General features: G+C 41.1%; 1 protein-coding gene across 1 annotated transcript in view; it reads right to left on the reverse strand.

Annotated features, from left to right (window-relative positions):
- ARFGEF3 (ARFGEF family member 3) overlaps positions 1–21,004 on the reverse strand; it is a 182,169-nt gene that overhangs the window by 122,275 nt on the left and 38,890 nt on the right. Inside the window, exons 3-4 of the mRNA XM_007467600.1 lie at positions 16,656–16,737; positions 12,504–12,635 (exon numbers count right to left, since the gene is read on the reverse strand). Coding sequence (XP_007467662.1) covers positions 12,504–12,635; positions 16,656–16,737 — 214 coding nt within the window. The remainder of the gene's footprint in view (positions 1–12,503; positions 12,636–16,655; positions 16,738–21,004) is intronic.

The following is a 21,004-nucleotide window of genomic DNA, read 5'->3' on the forward strand; positions in this document are numbered from 1 at the left end:
CCTGCGTTCCGGGGGCCTGTTCTCCCCAAGGGGAGAGGCCACAACACTGAAAAAAAAAAAAAAAAAAAAAAAAAAAAAAAAAAAAAGTCACTTCTTAAGAATAGCTCTCTCTGTCCTCTTCATCTGCCCTCCAGCAGGGTCTATTATAAATACACTTTTCTAAATTTTTCTTTCCTTATATTTATCACAGTTTACGTGTATTTATCTAGTTCATTGACTTCTATCTCCATCACCAGCCTCCAAACAAAGATTCTTTTTTTGTCTGTTTTTGTTTTCTTCACCATAGGATCTTCTGTGCCTAGCACAGTGCCTGAGAGGAAGAGATCAAGTATTTGCAGAGTAAATGATTGAAAAAATTGGAGGATCTCCCCACTCTAGGAATTCTAGAACATCCACAGTAAATACCGCAGGGCTCTGCATTTATACTTGCTTTAACAAAAATCATGGGGAAAAGTTTAAAAATACTTAGCAGAGTTGCTCTCAAATGTATTCAAAGGGCATGGCATTGAAAATGGTGGTCCTTGCTTTAAAAAAAGGGAAATTGATAAGATGAAAATAGCTTCATCTAAACAAATAATGCATAAAGTATTTAATGGAAAATCACTTTTCTCAGTTTTCAAGTGTTTGCTTCTGACTTTTTCATATATCTTTACTGTCTAATGCAGTCATACCAAAAGGTAAAGAAGCCTGGGAGGAAAACTTAGAATTTTCTCTATATGTGTACAAAGGAAAAAGATGATCAACATTTGATCTTAGCAGCAGGAAGAGGGAGGGCTATTTGAGAACCATTTAGGTCACAGAGCCACGTTTTAGATACTTCCCTGCATTAAGAATGGAAATAATATGTAAGCATGTAGCTAACCTCCAATAATGGTACATTCTAAATTAAACATTTTTCATCAAACACCAGATTTTTTGTTCATACCAGAGATTGCTGCAAATCTTCTAAGTTGGTAGCTTTGGACTAAGAAGGGATTTCTCCTTGCTTATGAGAAGGCAGGACAATTCAACCATTTCCCCTTCAAATTTTACTAATGATCATTCTTTCCATAAGGCACTCTAGAAGATCAAATGCCCAGAATTAGGGATATAAAAACTAACCATTTGAGTAAATGGTCCAAATATAAGACTCTGCTATTAAAACATTACTGAGAGGAGATTTAGAAATGGTCCTTCCATTTGGTCTGTTTCTTACTCTCAGACGGAGGCGGTGACTGCCATGCTGGTACACTGTAGGACCAGGTTCTAAATGGAAATCGCGAAGCTTAGGTCTAGCAGCCCTACAGTTAGTAAGCTCCTTCTCCACTAGTCTCTCCCCTTTACATTTTCTATAGATGTATGGTTGGCTTTTGTTATAAAATATAAAAATACCTCAATGATATTCTCTTCCTTTCTGAGCCACTCCTAGCTTTGCCCCTTATTAGCCTGTAACTGATCTTTTCTATTCAATCATCTGTAAAATGTGGATAGTAATGACAACCATCTACGTCTTTCAGGATAGACTTAGAAGACAAGGTAACCTACTGTTTAAGAAAACAGGTTTGAGTCTAGGCCGAATTACAATTCAAATACTGGTCCTGCCATTTCACTAGCTGTGTGATCTTAGTGTGAATGTATTTAACAGTGTCTGATGCATAATAAATGTTAAATAATTGGCCCCTGTCATTTCTCCTTTGAAAATGTAAAGCATTCCACCAATATTCAATTATATTATCTAAAGACTCACATAAAATAGGATGTCCAATAACAGAATGCTCATCAAATGCTTGCTCACTATCCAACATCATATCCTTTCTTACCGACAAAGCCGGCTGCCCTCCCCAGACAGGATGCTCACATCTCTAACATGCTTACAGAGGCAGAAGGCCAGCCGCAATTCCCTCCTTTCTTTGAAGAGTCAGCCAGCTGTATCAGTTAATAACATCAGTAAAGATTATCCATCAGAAAGAAGGAGAAAAAAGTCCTAATTGCTCTAGTCAGAGGTGTCATTAGTTATATACCTGGCTCCTATGAAGTCTGCATGGCATTTACGGAAATGGCACACACCACGGGAAAAATGTTACCAAAGCGAACAAGTATTTAACCTAAATATTAAGTGGCTCCCTGCCATCTACTAATCCATTTCAAAGGTAATGCATCTTCAGAGAAACCTTCCTCATTATCTACAGTTCTGACACTCTACTTGCTCAGCAGTAAAATTTTTATTTGGGTTCCACAGCCATTTCAATAAATCAAAGTTGCCTTTTCTCCCCCTCCTGTTAGACAGCATAACTAAGTGTTCTAACCTCATCCCTACTGAATTTGTCAGAAGCAAGTATCATTGACATTTTTTAACCCTCCAATTGAAATTCTAGGGCCTTCTTTCTTAATGAGAACACTACCATCAGAATCTTGGGTTTCATTATTACCTACTTTTCTGTTTAATCTCAGGGAAATCTCTAAAAGAGGGAACCATGTTATTTTCTCCCCAGGAATTTAATACAATTGCTACAACACTTCTAAAAATGTGACATGGCTCAATTTCTCATGTTTATAAACAATAGCAGATAGCAATATGTGAGTAAAATGTACGATACAGCTTTTTGAAAAACAGCACTTAGGATTTGTCATAAAAATGTATTATGCCATGGTTGGAGAGACATCAATAAAAACTGCAGGGTGTGGCCTTTATCTCTCCTGAATAGTATAGTCAGACCAACATTTGAAAATGCCTACCACATAACATTTTAAAAGATTTTCCTACAATATATTTCTATAAAATGACTAGAGAATTTTTACAAGAAATATCTAGTTTAGATAATTTATTATCAGAATGAGTTATACAAAAGCACCAAGAATAAATTAATATACCCTTCATATATAATGGGAATCCAGTCTTTCCATCTGAGGACTCATCCAATTCATATTCTCTGTCTCCCTCTCTCTCTCTCTCTATATATATATATTGTGTGTGTGTGTGTGTGTGTGTGTGTGTGTGTGTGTGTAATTTCCGGGAGGAAGAGTGGTAAAAGCATTTTAATGTGGTAATGATATTAGCAAAACAAGGACTTACTTTAAAGTTTTTACTTGGGTCATCACAAGCATTACAAAATTATAAGATAAAAGGGTGCACACATCTGAAGATGACTAAAGTTGGTATACAAATTCCTCATGCATGGACAGTATAAAACTTATTTCTAAGCCCCATATGCTAGAAGTTGTGTATATCTTTAGGCCCAAATGAGTAATTTAAATCTCAGAAATCGGAAATAATCGTGGATCCCTCACTTGTGGGTTATTACAGTCAGACCACCAACTCCAAAGTTTCATCTGATGTTAATAATAATATTACTGGAGAGAGAGCTTCAAGATGGCGGAAGAGTAAGACGCAGAGATCACCCTCCTCCCCACAAATACATCAGAAATACATCTACACGTGGAACAACTCCTACAGAACACCTACTGAACGCTGGCAGAAGACCTCAGACCTCCCGAAAAGCAAGAAAGTCCCCACGTACCCGGGTAGGGCAAAAGAAAAAAGAATAAACAGAGACAAAAGGATAGGGGCGGGACCTGCACCAGTTGGGGGGAGCTGTGAAGGAGGAAAGGTTCCCACACACTAGAAGCCCCTTCGCGGGCGGAGACTGTGGGAGGCGGAGGGGGGAGCTTCGGGGCCGCGGAGCAGAGCACAGCAACGGGGGTGCGGGGGACAAAGCGGAGAGATTCCCGCACAGAGGATCGGTGCCACCAGCCCGAGAGGCTTGTCTGCTCATCCGCCGGGGCGGGCGGGGCCTGGAGTTGTGGCTCGAGCTTCGGTCGGAGCGCAGGAAGAGTACTGGGGTTGGCGGCGTGAACATAGCCTGCAGGGGTTAGTGCGCCACGGCTAGCCGGGAGGGAGTCCGGGGAAAAGTCTGGAGCTGCCGAAGAGGCAAGAGACTTTTTCTTTCCTCTTTGTTTCCTGGTGCGTGAGGAAGAGGGGATTAAGAGCGCCGCTTAAAGGAGCTCCAGAGACGGGCACAAGCTGCGGCTATCAGTGTGGACCCCAGAGATGGGCATGAGACGCTAAGGGTGCTGCTGCCGCCACCAAGAAGCCTGTGTGCAAGCCCAGGTCACTATCCATACCGCCCCTCCCGGGGGCCTGTGCAGCCCGCCACTGCCAGGGTCCCGGGATCCAGGGACAACGTACCCGGGAGAACGCACGGCACGCCTCAGGCTGGTGCAACGTCAAGCTGGCCTCTGCCGCCGCAGGCCCGCCCCACACTCCGTGCCCGTGCCCCTCCCCCCCACCCCCCGGTCTGAGGGAGCCAGAGGCCCCGAATCAGCCGCTCCTTTAACCCCGTCCTCTCTGAGCAAAGAACAGACGCCCTCAGGCGACGTACACGCAGAGGCGGGGCCAAATCCAAAGCTGAACCCCGGGAACTGTGCAAACAAAGAAGAGAAAGGGAAATCTCTCCCAGCAGCCTCAGGAGCAGCGGATTAAATCTCCAAAATCAACCTGATGTACCCTGCATCTGTGGAATACCTGAATAGACAACGAATCATCCCAAATTGAGGCGGTGGACTTTGGGAGCAACGATATATATATATATATTTTTCCCTTTTTCTCTTTTTGTGTGTATGTGTATGCTTCTGTGTGTGATTTTGTCTGTATAGCTTTGCTTTCACCATTTGTCCTCGGGATCTGTCCATTTTTTTTATTACTTAAAAAATATTTTTTCTTAAAAATTATTTTTGATTTTAATAACTTTATATTATTTTATTTTATCTTCTTCTTTCTTTTTTTTCCCCTCCCTTTTACTCTGAGCTGTGTGGAGGACAGGCTGTTGGTGCTACAGCCAGGCGTCAGGGCTGTGCCACTGAGGAGGGAGAGCCACGTTCAGACACTGGTCCACAAGAGACCTCCCAGCTCCACATAATATCAAACGGTGAAAATCTCGCAGAGATCTCCATCTCAACGCCAAGACCCAGCTCCACTCAACGACCCGCAAGCTACAGTGCTGGACACCCTATGCCAAACAACTAGCAAAACAGGAACACAACCCCACCCAGTAGCACAGAGGCTGCCTAAAATCATAATAAGGCCACAGACACCCCAAAACACACCACCAGATGTGGACCTGCCCACCAAAGGCAAGATCCTGCCTCATCCACCAGAAAACAGGCACTAATCCGCTCCACGAGGAAGCCTACACAAACCACTGAACCAACCTTAGCCACTGGGGACAGACATCAAAAACAACAGGAACTACGAACCTACAGCCTGCGAAAAGGAGACCCCAAACACAGTAAGTTAAGCAAAATGAGAACACAGAGAAACACACAGCAGATGAAGGAGCAAGGCAAAAACCCACCAGACATAACAAATGAGGAGGAAATAGGCAGTCCACCTGAAAAAGAATTCAGAATAATGATAATAAAGATGATCCAAAATCTTGGAAGTAGAACAGAGAAAATACAAGAAACATTTAACAAGGACCTAGAAGAACTGAAGAGCAAACAAACAGTGATGAACAACACAATAAATGAAATTAAAAATTCTCTAGAAGGGATCAATAGCAGAATAACTGAGGCAGAAGAACGGATAAGTGACCTGGAAGATAAAATAGTGGAAATAACTACTGCAGGGCAGAATAAAGAAAAAAGAATGAAAAGAATTGAGGACAGCCTCAGAGACCTCTGGGACAATATTAAACACACCAACATTTGAATTATAGGGGTCCCAAAAGAAGAAGAGAAAAAGGGACTGAGAAAATATTTGAAGAGATTATAGTTGAAAATTTCCCTAATATGGGAAAGGAAATAGTTAATCAAGTTCAGGAAGCACAGGATAAATCCAAGGAGAAACATGCCAAGACACATATCATCAAACTATCAAAAATTAAATACAAAGAACAAATATTAAAAGCAGCAAGGGGAAAACAACACAAAAGGAAATCCTCATAAGGTTAACAGCTGATCTTTCAGCAGAAACTCTGCAAGCCAGAAGGGAGTGGCAGGACATATTTAAAGTGATGAAGGAGAAAACCCTACAACCAAGAGTACTCTACCCAGCAAGGGATCTCATTCAGATTTGATGGAGAAATTAAAACCTTTCCAGACAAGCAAAAGCTAAGAGAATTCAGCACCGCCAAACCAGCTTTACAACAAATGCTAAAGGAACTTCTCTAGGCAGGAACACAAGAGAAGGAAAAGACCTACAATAACGAACCCAAAACAATTTAGAAAATGGTAATAGGAACATACATATCAATAATTACCTTAAATGTAAATGGATTAATGCTGCAACCAAAAGACACAAAATGGATGAATGGATACAAAAACAAGACCCATATACATGCTGTCTACAAGAGACCCACTTCAGACCTAGGGACACATACAGACTGAAAGTGAGGGGATGGAAAAAGATAGTCCATGCAAATGGAAATCAAAAGAAAGCTGGAGTAGCAATTCTCATATCAGACAAAATAGACCTTAAAATAAAGACTATTAGAAGAGACAAAGAAGGACACTACATAATGATCAAGGGATCAATCCAAGAAGAAGATATAAGAATTGTAAATATTTATGCACACAACATAGGAGCACCTCAATACATAAGGCAAATACTAATAGCCATAAAAGAGGAAATTGATAGTAACACAATCATAGTAGGGGACTTTAACACCCCACTTTCACCAATGGACAGATCATCCAAAATGTAAATAAATAAGAAAACAGAAGCTTTAAATGACACAATAGACCAGATAGATTTAATTGATATTTATAGGACATTCCATCCAAAAACAGCAGATTACACTTTCTTCTCAAGTGTGCATGGAACATTCTCCAGGATAGATCACATCTTGGGTCTCAAATAAGCCTCAGTAAATTTAAGAAAACTGAAATCATATGAAGCATCTCTTCTGACAACAACGCTATGAGATTAGAAATGAATTACAGGGAAAAAAACGTAAAAAACACAAACACATGGAGGCTAAACAATACATTACTAACCAAGAAATCACTGAAGAAATCAAAGAGGAAATCAAAAAATACCTGGAGACAAATGACAATGAAAACACAACAATCCAAAAAGTATGGGATGCAGCAAAAGCAGTTCTAAGAAGGAAGTTTATAGCAATACAATCCTACCTTAAGAAAGAAGAAACATCTCAAATAAACAACCTAACCTTACACCTAAAGCAATTAGAGAAAGAAGAACAAAAAAAACCCCAAGTTAGCAGAAGGAAAGAAATCATAAAGATCAGAAATAAGTGAAAAAGAAATGAAGGAAATGATAGCAAAGATCAATAAAACTAAAAGCTGGTTCTTTGAGAAGATAAACAAAATAGATAAACCATTAGCCAGACTCATCACGAAAAAAAGGAAGAAGACTCAGATCAATAGAATTAGAAATGAAAAAGGAGAAGTAACAACTGACACTGCAGAAATACAAAGGATCAGGAGAGATTACTACAAGCAACTATATGCCAGTAAAATGGACAACCTGGAAGAAATGGACAAATTCTTAGAAATGCACAACCCTCCGAGACTGAACCAGGAAGAAACAGAAAATATGATGAACAGACCAATCACAAGCACTGAAACTGAAACTGTGATTAAAAATCTTCCAACAACAAAAGCCCAGGACCAGATGGCTTCACAGGCAAATTCTATCAAACATTTAGAGAAGAGCTAACACCTATCCTTCTCAAACTCTTCCAAAATATAGCAGAGGGAGAAACACTCCCAAACTCATTCTACAAGGCCACCATCACCCTGATACCAAAACCACACAAAGATGTCACAAAGAAAGAAAACTACAGGCCAATATCACTGATGAACATAAATGCAAAAATCCTAAACAAAATACTAGCAAACAGAATCTAACAGCACATTAAAAGGATCATACATTATGATCAAGTGGGGTTTATCCCAGGAACACAAGGATTCTTCAATATATGCAAATCAATCAACGTGCTACACATATTAACAAATTGAAGGAGAAAAACCATATGATCATCTCAATAGATGTAGAGAAAGCTTTCGACAAAATTCAACACTCATTTATGATGAACACCCTCCAGAAAGTAGGCATAGAGGGAACTTTCCTCAACATAATAAAGGCCATATATGACAAACCCACAGCCAACATCGTCCTCAGTGGTGAAAACTGAAACCATTTCCACTAAGATCAGGAGCAAGACAAGGTTGCCCACCTCACCACTATTATTCAACATAGTTTTGGAAGTTTTAGCTGCAGCAATCAGAGAAGAAAAAGAAATAAAAGGAACACAAATTGGGAAAGAAGAAATAAAGCTGTCACTGTTTGCAGATGACATGATACTATACATAGAGAATCCTAAAGATGCTACCAGAAAACTACTAGAGCTAATCAATGATTTTGGGGAAGCTGCAGGATACAAAATTAATGCACAGAAATCTCTTGCATTCCTATACACTAATGATGAAAAATCTGAAAGTGAAATTAAGAAAACATTCCCATTTACCACTGCAACACAAAGTATAAAATATCTAGGAATAAACTTACCTAAGGAGACGAAGGACCTGTATGCAGAAAATTATAAGACTCTGATGAAAGAAAGTAAAGATGGTACAAATAGATGGAGAGATGTACCATGTTCTTCGATTGGAAGAATCAACATTGTGAAAGTGACTATACTACGGAATGCAATCTACAGATTCAATGCAATCCCTATCAAACTAACACTGGCATTTTTCACAGAACTAGAACAAAAAATTTCACAATTTGTATGGAAACACAAAAGACCCCGAATAGCCAAAGCAATCTTGAGAAAGAAAAACGGAGCTGGAGGAATCAGACTCCCTGACTTCAGACTATACTACAAAGCTACAGTAATCAAAACAATATGGTACTGGCACAAAAACAGAAATATAGATCAGTGAAACAGGATACAAGGCCCAGAGATAAACCCACGCACATATGGTCACCTTATCTTTGATAAAGGAGGCAAGAATATACAGTGGAGAAAAGACAGCCTCTTCAATAAGTGGTGCTGGGAAGACTGGACAGCTACATGTAAAAGAATAAAATTAGAACACTCCCTAACACCATACGCAAAAATAAACTCAAAATGGATTAAAGACCTAAATGTAAGGCCAGACACCATCAAACTCTTAGAGGAAAACATAGGCAGAACACTCTATGACATAAATCACAGCAAGATCCTTTTTGACCCACCTCCTAGAGAAATGGAAATAAAAACAAAAATAAACAAATGGGACCTAATGAAACTTAAAAGCTTTTGCACAGCAAAGGAAACCATAAAAACGATGAAATGACAACCCTCAGAATGGGAGAAAATATTTGCAAATGAAGCAACTGACAAAGGATTAATCTCCAAAATTTGCAAGCAGCTCATGCAGCTCAATATCAAGAAAACAAACAACCGAATGCAAAATGGGCAGAAGACCTAAATAGACATTTCTCCAAAGAAGATATACAGATTGCCAACAGACATATGAAAGAATGCTCAACATCATTAATCATTAGAGAAATGCAAATCAAAACTACAATGACATATCACCTCACAGCGGTCAGAGTGGCTATCATCAAAAAATCTACAAACAGTAAATGCTGGAGAGGGTGTGGAGAAAAGGGAACCCTTTTGCACTGTTGGTGGGAATGTAAAGTGATACAGCCACTATGGAGAACAGTATGGATGTTCCTTAAAAAACTACAAATAGAACTACCATATGACCCAGCAATCCCACTACTGGGCATATACCCTGAGAAAAGCATAATTCAAAACGAGTCATGTACCAAAATGTTCAATGCAGCTCTAGCCAGGATACGGAAGCAACCAAAGTGTCCATCAACAGATGAATGGATAAAGAAGATGTGCCACATATATACAATGGAATATTACTCAGCCATAAAAAGGAATGAAACTGAGTTATCTGTAGTGAAGTGGATGGACCTAGATACTGTCATACAGAGTGAAGTAAGTCAGAAAGAGAAAAACAAATACCGTATGCTAACACATATATATGGAATCTAAGAAAAAAAAAATGGTCATGAAGAACGTAGGGGCAAGATGGGAATAAAGATGCAGACCTACTAGAGAATGGACCTGAGGATACGGGGAGGGGGAAGGGTAAGCTGGGACAAAGTGAGAGAGTGCCATGGACATACATACACACCAAACATAAAATAGATAGCTAGTGGGAAGCAGCCGCATAGCACAGGGAGATCAGCTCGGTGCTTTGTGACCACCTAGAGGGGTGGGATAGGGAGGGTGGGAGCGAGGGAGATGCAAGAGGGAAGAGATATGGGGACATATGTATATGTATAACTGATTCACTTTGTTATAAAGCAGAAACAAACACCCCATTGTAAAGCAATTATACTCCAATAAAGATGTTAAAAATAATAATAATAATATTACTGTAAAGTACAGTTTTCTCAGCATTAATTTCCTAGCTGCTTGGCCAAAAATGTTTGTCTAAAATAAAAGTATACTACAAAAAAACTATGTTAAGGCTAGGTTTATCGTGAATTGAAATATTTTTTCCCAATACCAACAGCATGTACCAAAGGCCCTTATGTTTTAAAAAGCTTTTGGATATCTAATTATGAAGAATGGCAGTCCAGATTATTGTTTTTCTTTTTTTCTGACAATGTCTGATGTAGTCCCAGACATTAACTACAAGTACCACAGTCTAGTATAGTATCATTAGAAAGTCCATTAAGACAGGCTTTCCAGGATTTCCAGCAGAGCTAACATGTGTCAACTCCTGTCCTCAGCAAGGCTAGCAGAAGGCACAACTGGGCTGGAATTAGGAAGCAAGTGTAAGTTTTTAAAACAGGTGTTTCTGTTGACATAACCATTAAACATCCTGCTGTCCTCCATAGCTCCTAGAAGAATAGGTACTTTCTCATTTTAATTTTTAATACAAATTCCTGTTTTCCATGAAAAGCTGTATTCCTGAGAGAATTTCCAGAATAATATGAAATCTGTAAGGTGTGTCTCTTAGTATGACATCAACGCTCAACGTCCAGTATTTGGAGACCTATTAGTGGAAGAAGGATCAACAGGCTAGACTTGAAAGTCATAAAAGTGATGAACATGGCAGTCGGCCTTGCCTCTCTCAATGGTGGCACAGAGGTAGCAGAAAAGTAAAACAAATCTAAGAGGCAGTTACTCTTCGGTTCCTAGGAATGCACAGCTGCCCAATGTATGTCAAAGGATAAGGCAAAACTGGACATTCCAGAATCAAAGAGAGTTAAAGTCAATGAGAGCTTAAAGATCAGCTAGCTCAGAGATTCTCAGTGTTTACTGTGTATAACAATATTCCTAGACCCACCCACTGAGATTATGACTCAGCAGCAGTACACAGTGGTAGCCGAAGTGGTAGGAATAGAAATAGTAATGTTCAACACTTCTAAAGCACTTGCTTTGGACCAGATACTGTGCTAAATTCCTTACAACTAGCACCTTACTTAATCCTCACAATAGTCCTATTGGGTAGGTGCTTCTATTTCCCCCATTCTCCAGATGAGGAGACCAAAGCACAGAGTGGTTCAGGAATCTGTCCAAGGAAATCCAACTAGGAAGTGAGTAAGTATTCAAAGCCAGACAGGCTGGCTCCAAGTCTGAGCTCTTAATCACTACACTAAATTACCTACCAACAGGGCTAGGGGGAGACGCAGGTCATTAAGACAATGTCATGATTGAAGGTGATCTTTTCTCTTCTCAATGGAGAAACTGAAAGCTAGAAAAGTGACATCTCTTATCGAAGATAAAAATCCTTCAGTGCATTTCCAGGAAGAAATCAACCATTATATGACAGCAACTACTCTTACACATTTCTCTACACACACTCCTCTAGGGAGGAAATGGACAGATGACGTGATCAAAAGCCACCTCATGGGTTCCAGCTGTGTTACTCTGACCAAGGTGCTGTTCTGGGATAGAGATTTCCATCCTTTTCTGCCCAACTCACTGTTCACTCACAGGAGGGGAAAAAGGAGGAAAGGGGATGGGAGAGACGCTATCCCATGTGGGAGATAAGGTTCGCATAATTTGAGGACGGAAATAAAGCTGTGATTCTGATATGGCTCCCAAGGATGGTCTCCCTTCCCTTAAACTGACTATTCTAAAACCTGAGTATATGTCAAAACATCATTAGATCTTTGCTTTGTTTTACCATATACAGGCAGGCAGAATGCCTAGAATGATCAGATCTACCCCAAGCTGCAACTACTCACATACATTCTCTCAAACGGTCACAGAAACATTTCCTAACAACATTTGATATGCAAGATCAGGCCAAAAATCTTACGGATTTATTGAAATCGTACCTTTTATTTATGTTGAACAGAAATGATCGTTGTCATTTCCGTTCAATGATCAAGGTTATTCTAGGGCACCCTAAGCAAGGATAATAACCATGTATTCCAAACCACCATGCGGAGGCATTTTCAGGATAACAATGAGGGCGGGAGCATCAGCGTTTGTTCCCGTCCCAGTGACGCAAACTGGGAGCCGCATCCAACCCACCTTCATCACTTCCACCTGCAGGTCTTCGTGGAGGGAAGGCGTCACTTTCACGGTGTTCAGGATCTGATTGAGCAGCTGCTTCTCATCAGAGTCCGTTTCCATGGATACAAACCTCTCTTCCGCCAGAAGCTTCTGTAAAGAGGCACAAGGCAGTGATCAGATAGGCTTTCCCCTGCTGCCTCATTCTGTTGTAGCTTAGCATGTACTGAGGATAATGTTTCTTACTGTGGAGGCATATAGCTGGAGGCCATTAGGAGGAGCTGCTATGTGCCATTAAAAAGAAAAATGCACCAAGCCTTTGGTAAACGGTTTTTGGCAAAGGCTTTTTCTTGCTATTAGATAATTCACTCTAAATTTTATGAAGTGCAGTTCTAACGTGGTGGCCAAATAGGTCATTTGGTTGGTGGGGATGGAGGACGAATGTGCCAAGGGGAATGTGGCCCCTCACAACATTCACACTTGCTTTTTTTTTTTTTTTTTTAATTTTTTAATCTGTTTATTTTTGGCTGTGTTGGGTCTCCGTTGCTGCGCGCGGGCTTTCTCTAGTGTGGCGAGTGGGGGCTACTCTTCATTGCAGTGCTTGTGCTTCTCATCGCGGTGGCTTCTCTTGTTGCAGAGCACGGGCTCTAGGCGCGCGGGCTCAGTAGTTGTGGCTCGTGGGCTCTAGAGAGCAGGCTCAGTAGTTGTGGCACACGGGCTTAGTTGCTCCGCAGCATGTGGGATCTTCCCAGACCAGGGCTTGAACCCGTGTCCCCTGCAATGGCAGGCGGATTCTTAACCACTGCACCACCAGGGAAGCCCTACACTTGCCCGTTCTGAATGTAGCTTTGTCACAGGAAAGAAGGTCCTGGAGACAAGTTAATTTTTCAAATATTTACCTTTGTACTTCCTAAATGTGAGCTGTCATTTACCCAGGAATTATTCATGAATCTACAAATCTTAATACCATTCCATCAGAAAATCAATCCCACAGAAACCTACACAAGACGACAGTCACTTTCATGAGGTCTCCCAGAAGTCATTACATCTTGCAGAATAGCTCTCCACTATTTGAGAACAATTCTTACCTTTCATAAAATTCTTTCTGAGATTGTACCAAAACCCCACTGCCTACCACCTCTATGCCCTCATCTGTCCCTGGAGTCATGCAGATTAAGCTTCTAAAATATCTCAAGTCAGCTACGAAGTCCACCTGAATCTTTTCTTCTCCACACTAAACCTCCTCGGGAGCCATCGGATGTTCTCTGCGTGATATGGTTTCACAGACATTCTCCTTAACATGTGGCCTCCAGTGTGCATGTAACACTTCAAGGGTGGTCTTCTGGTACAGAGCGGGGGCACCCGAGAGTGCATATGAAGGTAAATGTATGGACTTTGGGTGATTATGATGTGTCAACGTAGGTTCATCCTTGGTTAAAAAAAAAAAGTACCATTCTGGGAGTGATGTTGATGCTGTGGGAGGCTATGCATGTGTGGGGGGAGGGAGTATATGGGAAATTTCTGCACCTTCCTCTCAATTTTACTCTAAACCTAAAACTGCTCTAAAAAAAAGTCTTTTAAGAAGAAGAAGAATAAAAAGATGGCAGAGGGGAAAGAAATGCGGTCTTTGGTGGCACCATTGCGCTCCTATTCCAAACCTGGAATTGCTTACCTCTATAATTCTAGTTGTGTAAGATAATTAAATCTGTTTATTGCCTAAAACCAAACAAAAAACGGTAATGCAGAAGTTTAATCACATTCTCAGATCAAATTAGCTTAGTTCTAAGTGACAGCACATTCTGTGCTGACTCACCCAGAAACTTCTCATTCACAAGGGCTGCAGTTAAGCTGTCTTCCCTATTCTGTCCTGGGGCAATTGATTTTTGAGACCCCAGTGTAGGATGGATTTTATATTTATCCCTATTAAATTTGTCCTTGTCCGATGCAGCACAGGGTTGCAGCCATGAAGAATTTTTGGAATTCTGATTCATCCAGGGTAATGACTCCCTCTTCTAGCTGAATGTCACTGCAGATCCGGAAAACAAGTATTTTAAACCTACTTCTTAGGACTCCCTGAATTTGTCTATACAGCTATACCTCATTTTATTGCACTTAGCTTTACTCCACTTCACAGGTACTGTGTTTTTTATAAAGTGAAGGTTTGTGGCAATCGTGCGTCAATCGAGTCTATTGGCCCCATTTTTTCAATAGCATTTGCCCACATCGTGTCTCTATGTCACATTTTGGTAATTCTGGTAATATTTTAAACCTTTCCATTATTACTATATTTGTTACGATGATCTGTGATCAGTGATCTTTGATGTTACTGCTACAGCTGACTGAAGGCTCAAATGATGTTGGCATTTTTTATCCATAAGGTATTTTTAAATTAAGGTATGTGCATATTTTAGACATAATGCTATTGCACACTTAAGAGACTACAGTATAGTGTAAACGTAACTTGTATATGCCCTGGAAAATCAAAAACTTCATGTGGCTCACTCTAATATTTGCTTTATTATGGTGGTCTGGAACTGAACCCACAATATCTCTGAGGTATTCTCTCAAAAGAGATTTTTGACTCTCCTGTAATATATGTAGGGCAGCCCAGAGTTAGTTTATATACAAACCTGTTTTTACTTAAAGTGATAAAGACTACAAAGCTCTTTAAAAATGCCTTAAGTTAATGGGAGGTCACAAGGGATGCTGAGAGGAAGACTCCCTGCCCCCCAGATCAGTGAAGTTCCCACGGTTATTGAAAACATGATACTGTAACTGAGAGTGTGTGAGGGTTAAAAAAAAAAAGTAACTAAATGGAAAATCTATATACTACTAAAGAAAAGGGAACATACTGGCAGGTCAAAACCAACTTCCATTCATTTTATTTTTTAATTAATTAATTTAGTTTTGGCTGCGTTGGGTCTTCGTCGCTGTGCAAGGGCATTCTCTAGTTGCAGCGAGCAGGGGCTACTCTTCATTGCCGTGCGTGGGCTTCTCACTGCGGTGGCTTCTCTTGTTGCGCAGCACGAGCTCTAGGCGTGTGGCCTTCAGCAGTTGTGGCACATGGGCTCAGTAGTTGTGCCTTGCTGGCTCTAAACTCAGTAGTTGTGGCGCACAGGCTTAGTTGCTCCATGGCATGTGGGATCTTCCCGGACCAGGGCTCGAACTCGTGTTCCCTATTGGCAGGCGGATTCTTAACCATTGCGCCACCAGGGAAGTCCCCCATTCATTTTTAAAGTTGGCCCAATTACTTTGGAGAAAAGAAGAGTTTTCATTGTTTGTTTAAAATTTTTTTAAATGTTTAAGAATTTCTAATGCTATTGCATATTGAGATATACATCCTCTAATTCCAATCTTCTAGGGAAAAAAAGAGTTGTAATTTCTTACTCTTTCATATTTATTTCTCTAAAGGTATTAGAGGCCTCTCTGAACTCAAAGAGCTAATGATGAAACAGTAATGTGAGAAGACATCCAACAAATGCCACCAATCCCTGGTCATGCTGAAAGAATACCCCGTAGGCTTGAACTCCACAGTACTTGTCATTCACATACCAAACCACTTAAGAAATCAATGTATCTATACAGCCAACAACTTTGCACCTTTGGAATTAGACCTATTATGTACGATGTAAAACAAAATGAACAAATGCTCAGAGCAGGAAATGCAATCTGACTTTTCTGACTACACAAAATTTCTTTCTTCTTCCCAAGCTTGTTCTGGAAACAAAACACATTAATCCATTTGCCAACCTAACTGTAGAACAGAAAACAAAACAAACTCTTTCCAGCTTACCATCATTGCTCATGACACAGACCCAGAGAACTTGAATGCATATAAGATTTGAGTTGGTATAGAACTGGAAGCATCTCTCTTGGAAGCCCTTACTCTGTTAAAAGTTTGGTGTCACAAAAACCATTTCATTTCTGTGTGGGCTTAGCTGAGTCTCCATGAGTCAGTTTCTGAACAACAAATGCTTAGCAAGATAATGCTGTACACAGAGAAATGCTGGTAAATACAAGAAAATCCTGTTATCTTCTCTGGTTATTACCCAGTTCCATCAAATGTTTGTCTGGGTCTGTAAACAGCTAGTATTTAGAATGTTAACTATTTGCTCTTTCAATGCCAAAGTGGTCTGTCAATTTCTGTCATCCTGTTGCACTCAAGAGCCATACCTGTATCCCTGCCAAGGCATGTTGGGCCAGCTTCACATTCTTGGATTCCAAAGCCAACTGGAGAGGCAGCAGGCATTTCTCCCTGGCAAACACATAAATAAGGACAACATGTGAGCTCAGCAACGCTGGCAGTCAAGTGATCCAAGCCTTATGTACACCCACCCCAAATGCCGCCACACACGTACACAAAACTATGACCAATAATGAAACTGCACATGGATTTTTAAAAACACAGCCAAAAGAAAAAAAAAAAGCTGTGCAGAAATCATAGCATATCATGGGAATTCCCTGGCGGTCCAGGGGTTAGGACTCCACACTTCCACTGCAGGGGGTTCGATCCCTGGTCGGAGAACTAAGATTCCTCAAGCCGCGCTGTGCGACGCCCCCCCCAAAAAAAAAACAATCATAGCATATCAGCAGCTCATTTTCTTAGGATGGCTACAGAGAAAACATACACAAGGACTCTCAAACAACTGTTTTGGTGAATTAATCATCACATAGTACCAGTCCATGAACACGCCTTGCTCTTTCTAGAAGTAATATAATTGCCTGTACTCAGTACACCTGGGGTGTATAACTCTAGAAAACACTGTTTATTTAGATTTCTATGCCTTGCTCATTCCTCTCCCCCACCTGGCAAGTGAGGGCCTCACCACCACTACTCTGCCTCATGGATATAAACTGAAATTTGATGCACTTGTCAATTTCTCCCCCAATTCAAATTGTTCAATAATCACTTATAATTTATGAATTTGCCCTTTAGTCTTCTCCATCAGGGAGACCGAAATTTTGTGATGGATTATTTTTATTTTTTTATTTATTTTATTTTTGGCTGCGCTGGGTCTTCGTTGCTGCACAGGCTTTCTCTAGTTGTGGCGAGAGGGGGCTACTCTTCATTGTGGTGCACGGGCTTCTTCTTGCAGTGGCTTCTCTTGTCACGAAGCACAGGCCCTAGGTGGGAGGGCTTCAGTAGTTGCAGCCCACAGGCTCAGTAGTTTCCACACGCAGGCCCTAGAGCACGCGGGGTTCAGTAGTTGTGGCACATGGGCTTAGTAGTTGTGGCATGCGGCCTCTGTAGTTGTGGCTCACGGGCTCTAAAGCGCAGGCTCAGTAGTTGTGGAGCACGGGCTTAGTTGCTCCACAGCATGTGGAATCTTCCTGGACCAGGGATCGAACCCATTTCCCCTGCATTGGCAGGCGGATTCTTAACCACTGCGCCACCATGGAAGTTCCTGCGATGGATTCTTTTTTTTTTTTTTTTTTTAACATCTTTATTGGAGTAAAATTGCTTTACAATGGTGTGTTAGTTTCTGCTGTAGAACAAAGTGAATCAGCTATACATATACATATATCCCCATACCTCCTCCCTCTTGCATCTCCCTCCCACCCTCCTTATCCCACCCCTCTAGGTGGTCACAAAGCACCGAGCTGATCTCCCTGTGCTATGTGGCTGCTTCCCACTAGCTATCTATTTTACATTTGGTAGTGTATATAAGTCCATGCCACTCTCTCACTTCGTCCCAGCTTAACCTTCCCCCTCCCCATGCCTCTAGTCCATTCTCTATGTCTGTCTTTATTCCTGTCCTGCCCCCAGGTTCTTCAGAACCATTTCTTTTTTTTTAGATTCCATATAAACATGTTTCCAAGACAGAAATACAAACAAACCATCAACGGCTTTGATCCATGAGAAGTACCTGGCATCAAGTGAAAGACGAAAACAATGGCTTGAGAACTATTTGTATATTTTGAAGCTTAAGAAAAAAATAACTGGGCTCTAAAATATGTTAGGAATAAACCAAAAGGGCTACAAAGAGAAATCTATTTTTCTGTAAGAAGCATTCACTCTAAATATTAAACAATAGATCAAGAATTTTAATCAACCCAGTATTTCCCCACAGAGTTACACTGGCACAACAAATGAAATGTTACTTAGTTTTACCAGGTTCCTCCACCCTCACTTAAACCAGAGCAGCCCCATTTTTATCTGTTTTATATTTTCAGCATAAACTGAAAGATTCATTGACTTTAGAGAGTATGAAAGCCACAGGGTAAGACTACGGGATTTCGTCACTGGAGGAATAAGGGTCATGTTGCAGAACACAGTGAAACAGAAAGTTAATTATAGCTCTGATTCCTTCCTGTGTACCCTGCAGCTTTTCCATGGAATCCTCCATCAGCAGCTCCATGACAGATTGAGAGAGAGAGTACCAGACACTCCCACAGATTGAGAGAGAGAGTACCAGACACTCCCACTAACGCTGGCCACAAAGAACAAAACCAGACTATCGGAAAGAACATTAAGCCCTCCTAATTCTTCTATCCCCAAATTACAATACCCCACTTTTATATGAAAATTGATGCACACTACAGCCATTTTTCATTAGTACCTCCTTTGACAGGTGGATAAATTACCCAACTGTGTTACTTCCAGTTGGGTGGCTATAATTTTGTGCTGTTATGGTTATCGTCAGTTTCTCTCAGTTTCAAGACAAACACTGCTATGCAGTCAGTTAAAGCACGAATAGCTAATTTTCCCAATTTTGTTTCTTTTATTTGATCATAGCCAGTTTACAAGCTTAGAAAAATTAATTGGAAGGGTGAAAGTCAAGTGAGAATTAGCAATAATGGGCTGATGGAGGAATTAACAGAAGAGCCATAGAACTTCATCTGGAAACCCTTGAAACAATCAAATTTCCACCAGGCTTAATTCACTGTGACAGAACTTTCATCTCCAGTTTTTGGAGTCAGATCTGCCAATAAGGGCATGGTAGCAGTGGGCAAGTGTGGATGCCCCAAACTCTTAACAGTCTCATAGCCTGGGCCAGTGAAAGTCTCTGTTGAGTGGTTGTGTGCTGAAAATGCACAAGTATTACGCATTTCTCATCAAAGGTACCAAATGAGAGTGGATGCCACATTCAGCAGCAACAAGGACCTTCCTGGAATGCTGAACCCCCTGACCCTTAGGGAGCAGCATTATGTTTGCAGATAAACAACAGCGTGCTCACACTGCTCTGCCATTGACAGTATCAGCCCCTGAAATCCTCATTCCACTCTTACCTACTCATACATTCACACAATTTCTATTGCAGACCAGAAACAGATTGCTGACAAATGCCAGGACTACCAGGTCCCAACATGATTCCAGGGGACATCATCGAACTGTTCTCCATGCCAGTCATGGTCACCAGGAAGGACTGGAAGATGTAATTGGTTCAGCTAGGTTTTGGTTTAATCGCAAGGTATCACCATTTAGTGGAAGGACTATGGGCTGTGGAATCACACAGACCTGGATTCAAACCCTAACAATTATAAATTGTTCAATCTCAGTTAATATACTTAACTCTGTTGAATCTTAGCTTCCTGGACTTCCCTGGAGGCGCAGTGGGGTTAAGAATCTGCCTGCCAATGCAGGGGACACGGGTTTGATCCCTGGGCTGGGAAGATCCCACATGCCGCGGAGCAACTAAGCCCATGTGCCACAACTACTGAGCCTGCGCTCTAGAGCCCGCAAGCCACAACTACTGAGCCCGTGTGCCACAACTACTGAAACCCGTGCGCCTAGAGCCCATGCTCCGCAACAAGAGAAGCCACCGCACCGCAACAAAGAGTAGCCCCAGCTCTCCACAACTAGAGAAAGACTACGTGCAGCAACAAAGACCCAACGCAGCCAAATAAATAAATATTTAAAAAAAAATCTTAGCTTCCCAATCCATAGCAAGAGCATCTTAAGACCAACCCTGCAGGGTTATAGTAAAGAGTACAGAAAATATATATCAAGGGTTGGAAAACTTTTTCCATAAATAGGTAGACAAAAAATATTTTAGGCTTTGAAGACCATACGGTCTCTGTGCTCAACGCTGCTATAGCACAAAAGCAGTCAGAGACAACATGTAAATCAATAAGCCTGGCTACATTCCAATAAAACTTTATTTACAGGACTTCCCTGGTGGCACAGTGGTTAAGAATCCGCCTGCCAGAGCAGGGGACAGGAGTTCAAGCCCTGGTCCAAGAAGATCCCACATGCCGTGGAGCAACTAAGCCCATGTGCCACAACTACTGAGCCCACGTGCGGCAACTACTGAAGTCTGTGAGCCCAGAGCCTGTGCTCCGCAGCAAGAGAAGCCACCGCAATGAGAAGCCCGCGCTCAGCAACAAAGACCCAACACAGCCAAAACTAAATAAATGAATAAATAAATTCATTTAAAAAAACAGAAAACTTTATTTACAAAAACAGGCAACATGCCAGATTTGGCCTACAGGCTAGTTGCCCAGCCCTGCTATTGACAAAGGCCCAGCAAAGACCATGATTTTCAGTACAGGGTAACAAGGTCTATCTCCTCTTGTCATAG

The sequence above is a fragment of the Lipotes vexillifer genome, unplaced genomic scaffold (genome assembly GCF_000442215.2).
Source record: "Lipotes vexillifer unplaced genomic scaffold, Lipotes_vexillifer_v1.1 scaffold569, whole genome shotgun sequence".
In the NCBI taxonomy this organism is placed as follows: Eukaryota; Metazoa; Chordata; class Mammalia; order Artiodactyla; family Lipotidae; genus Lipotes; species Lipotes vexillifer.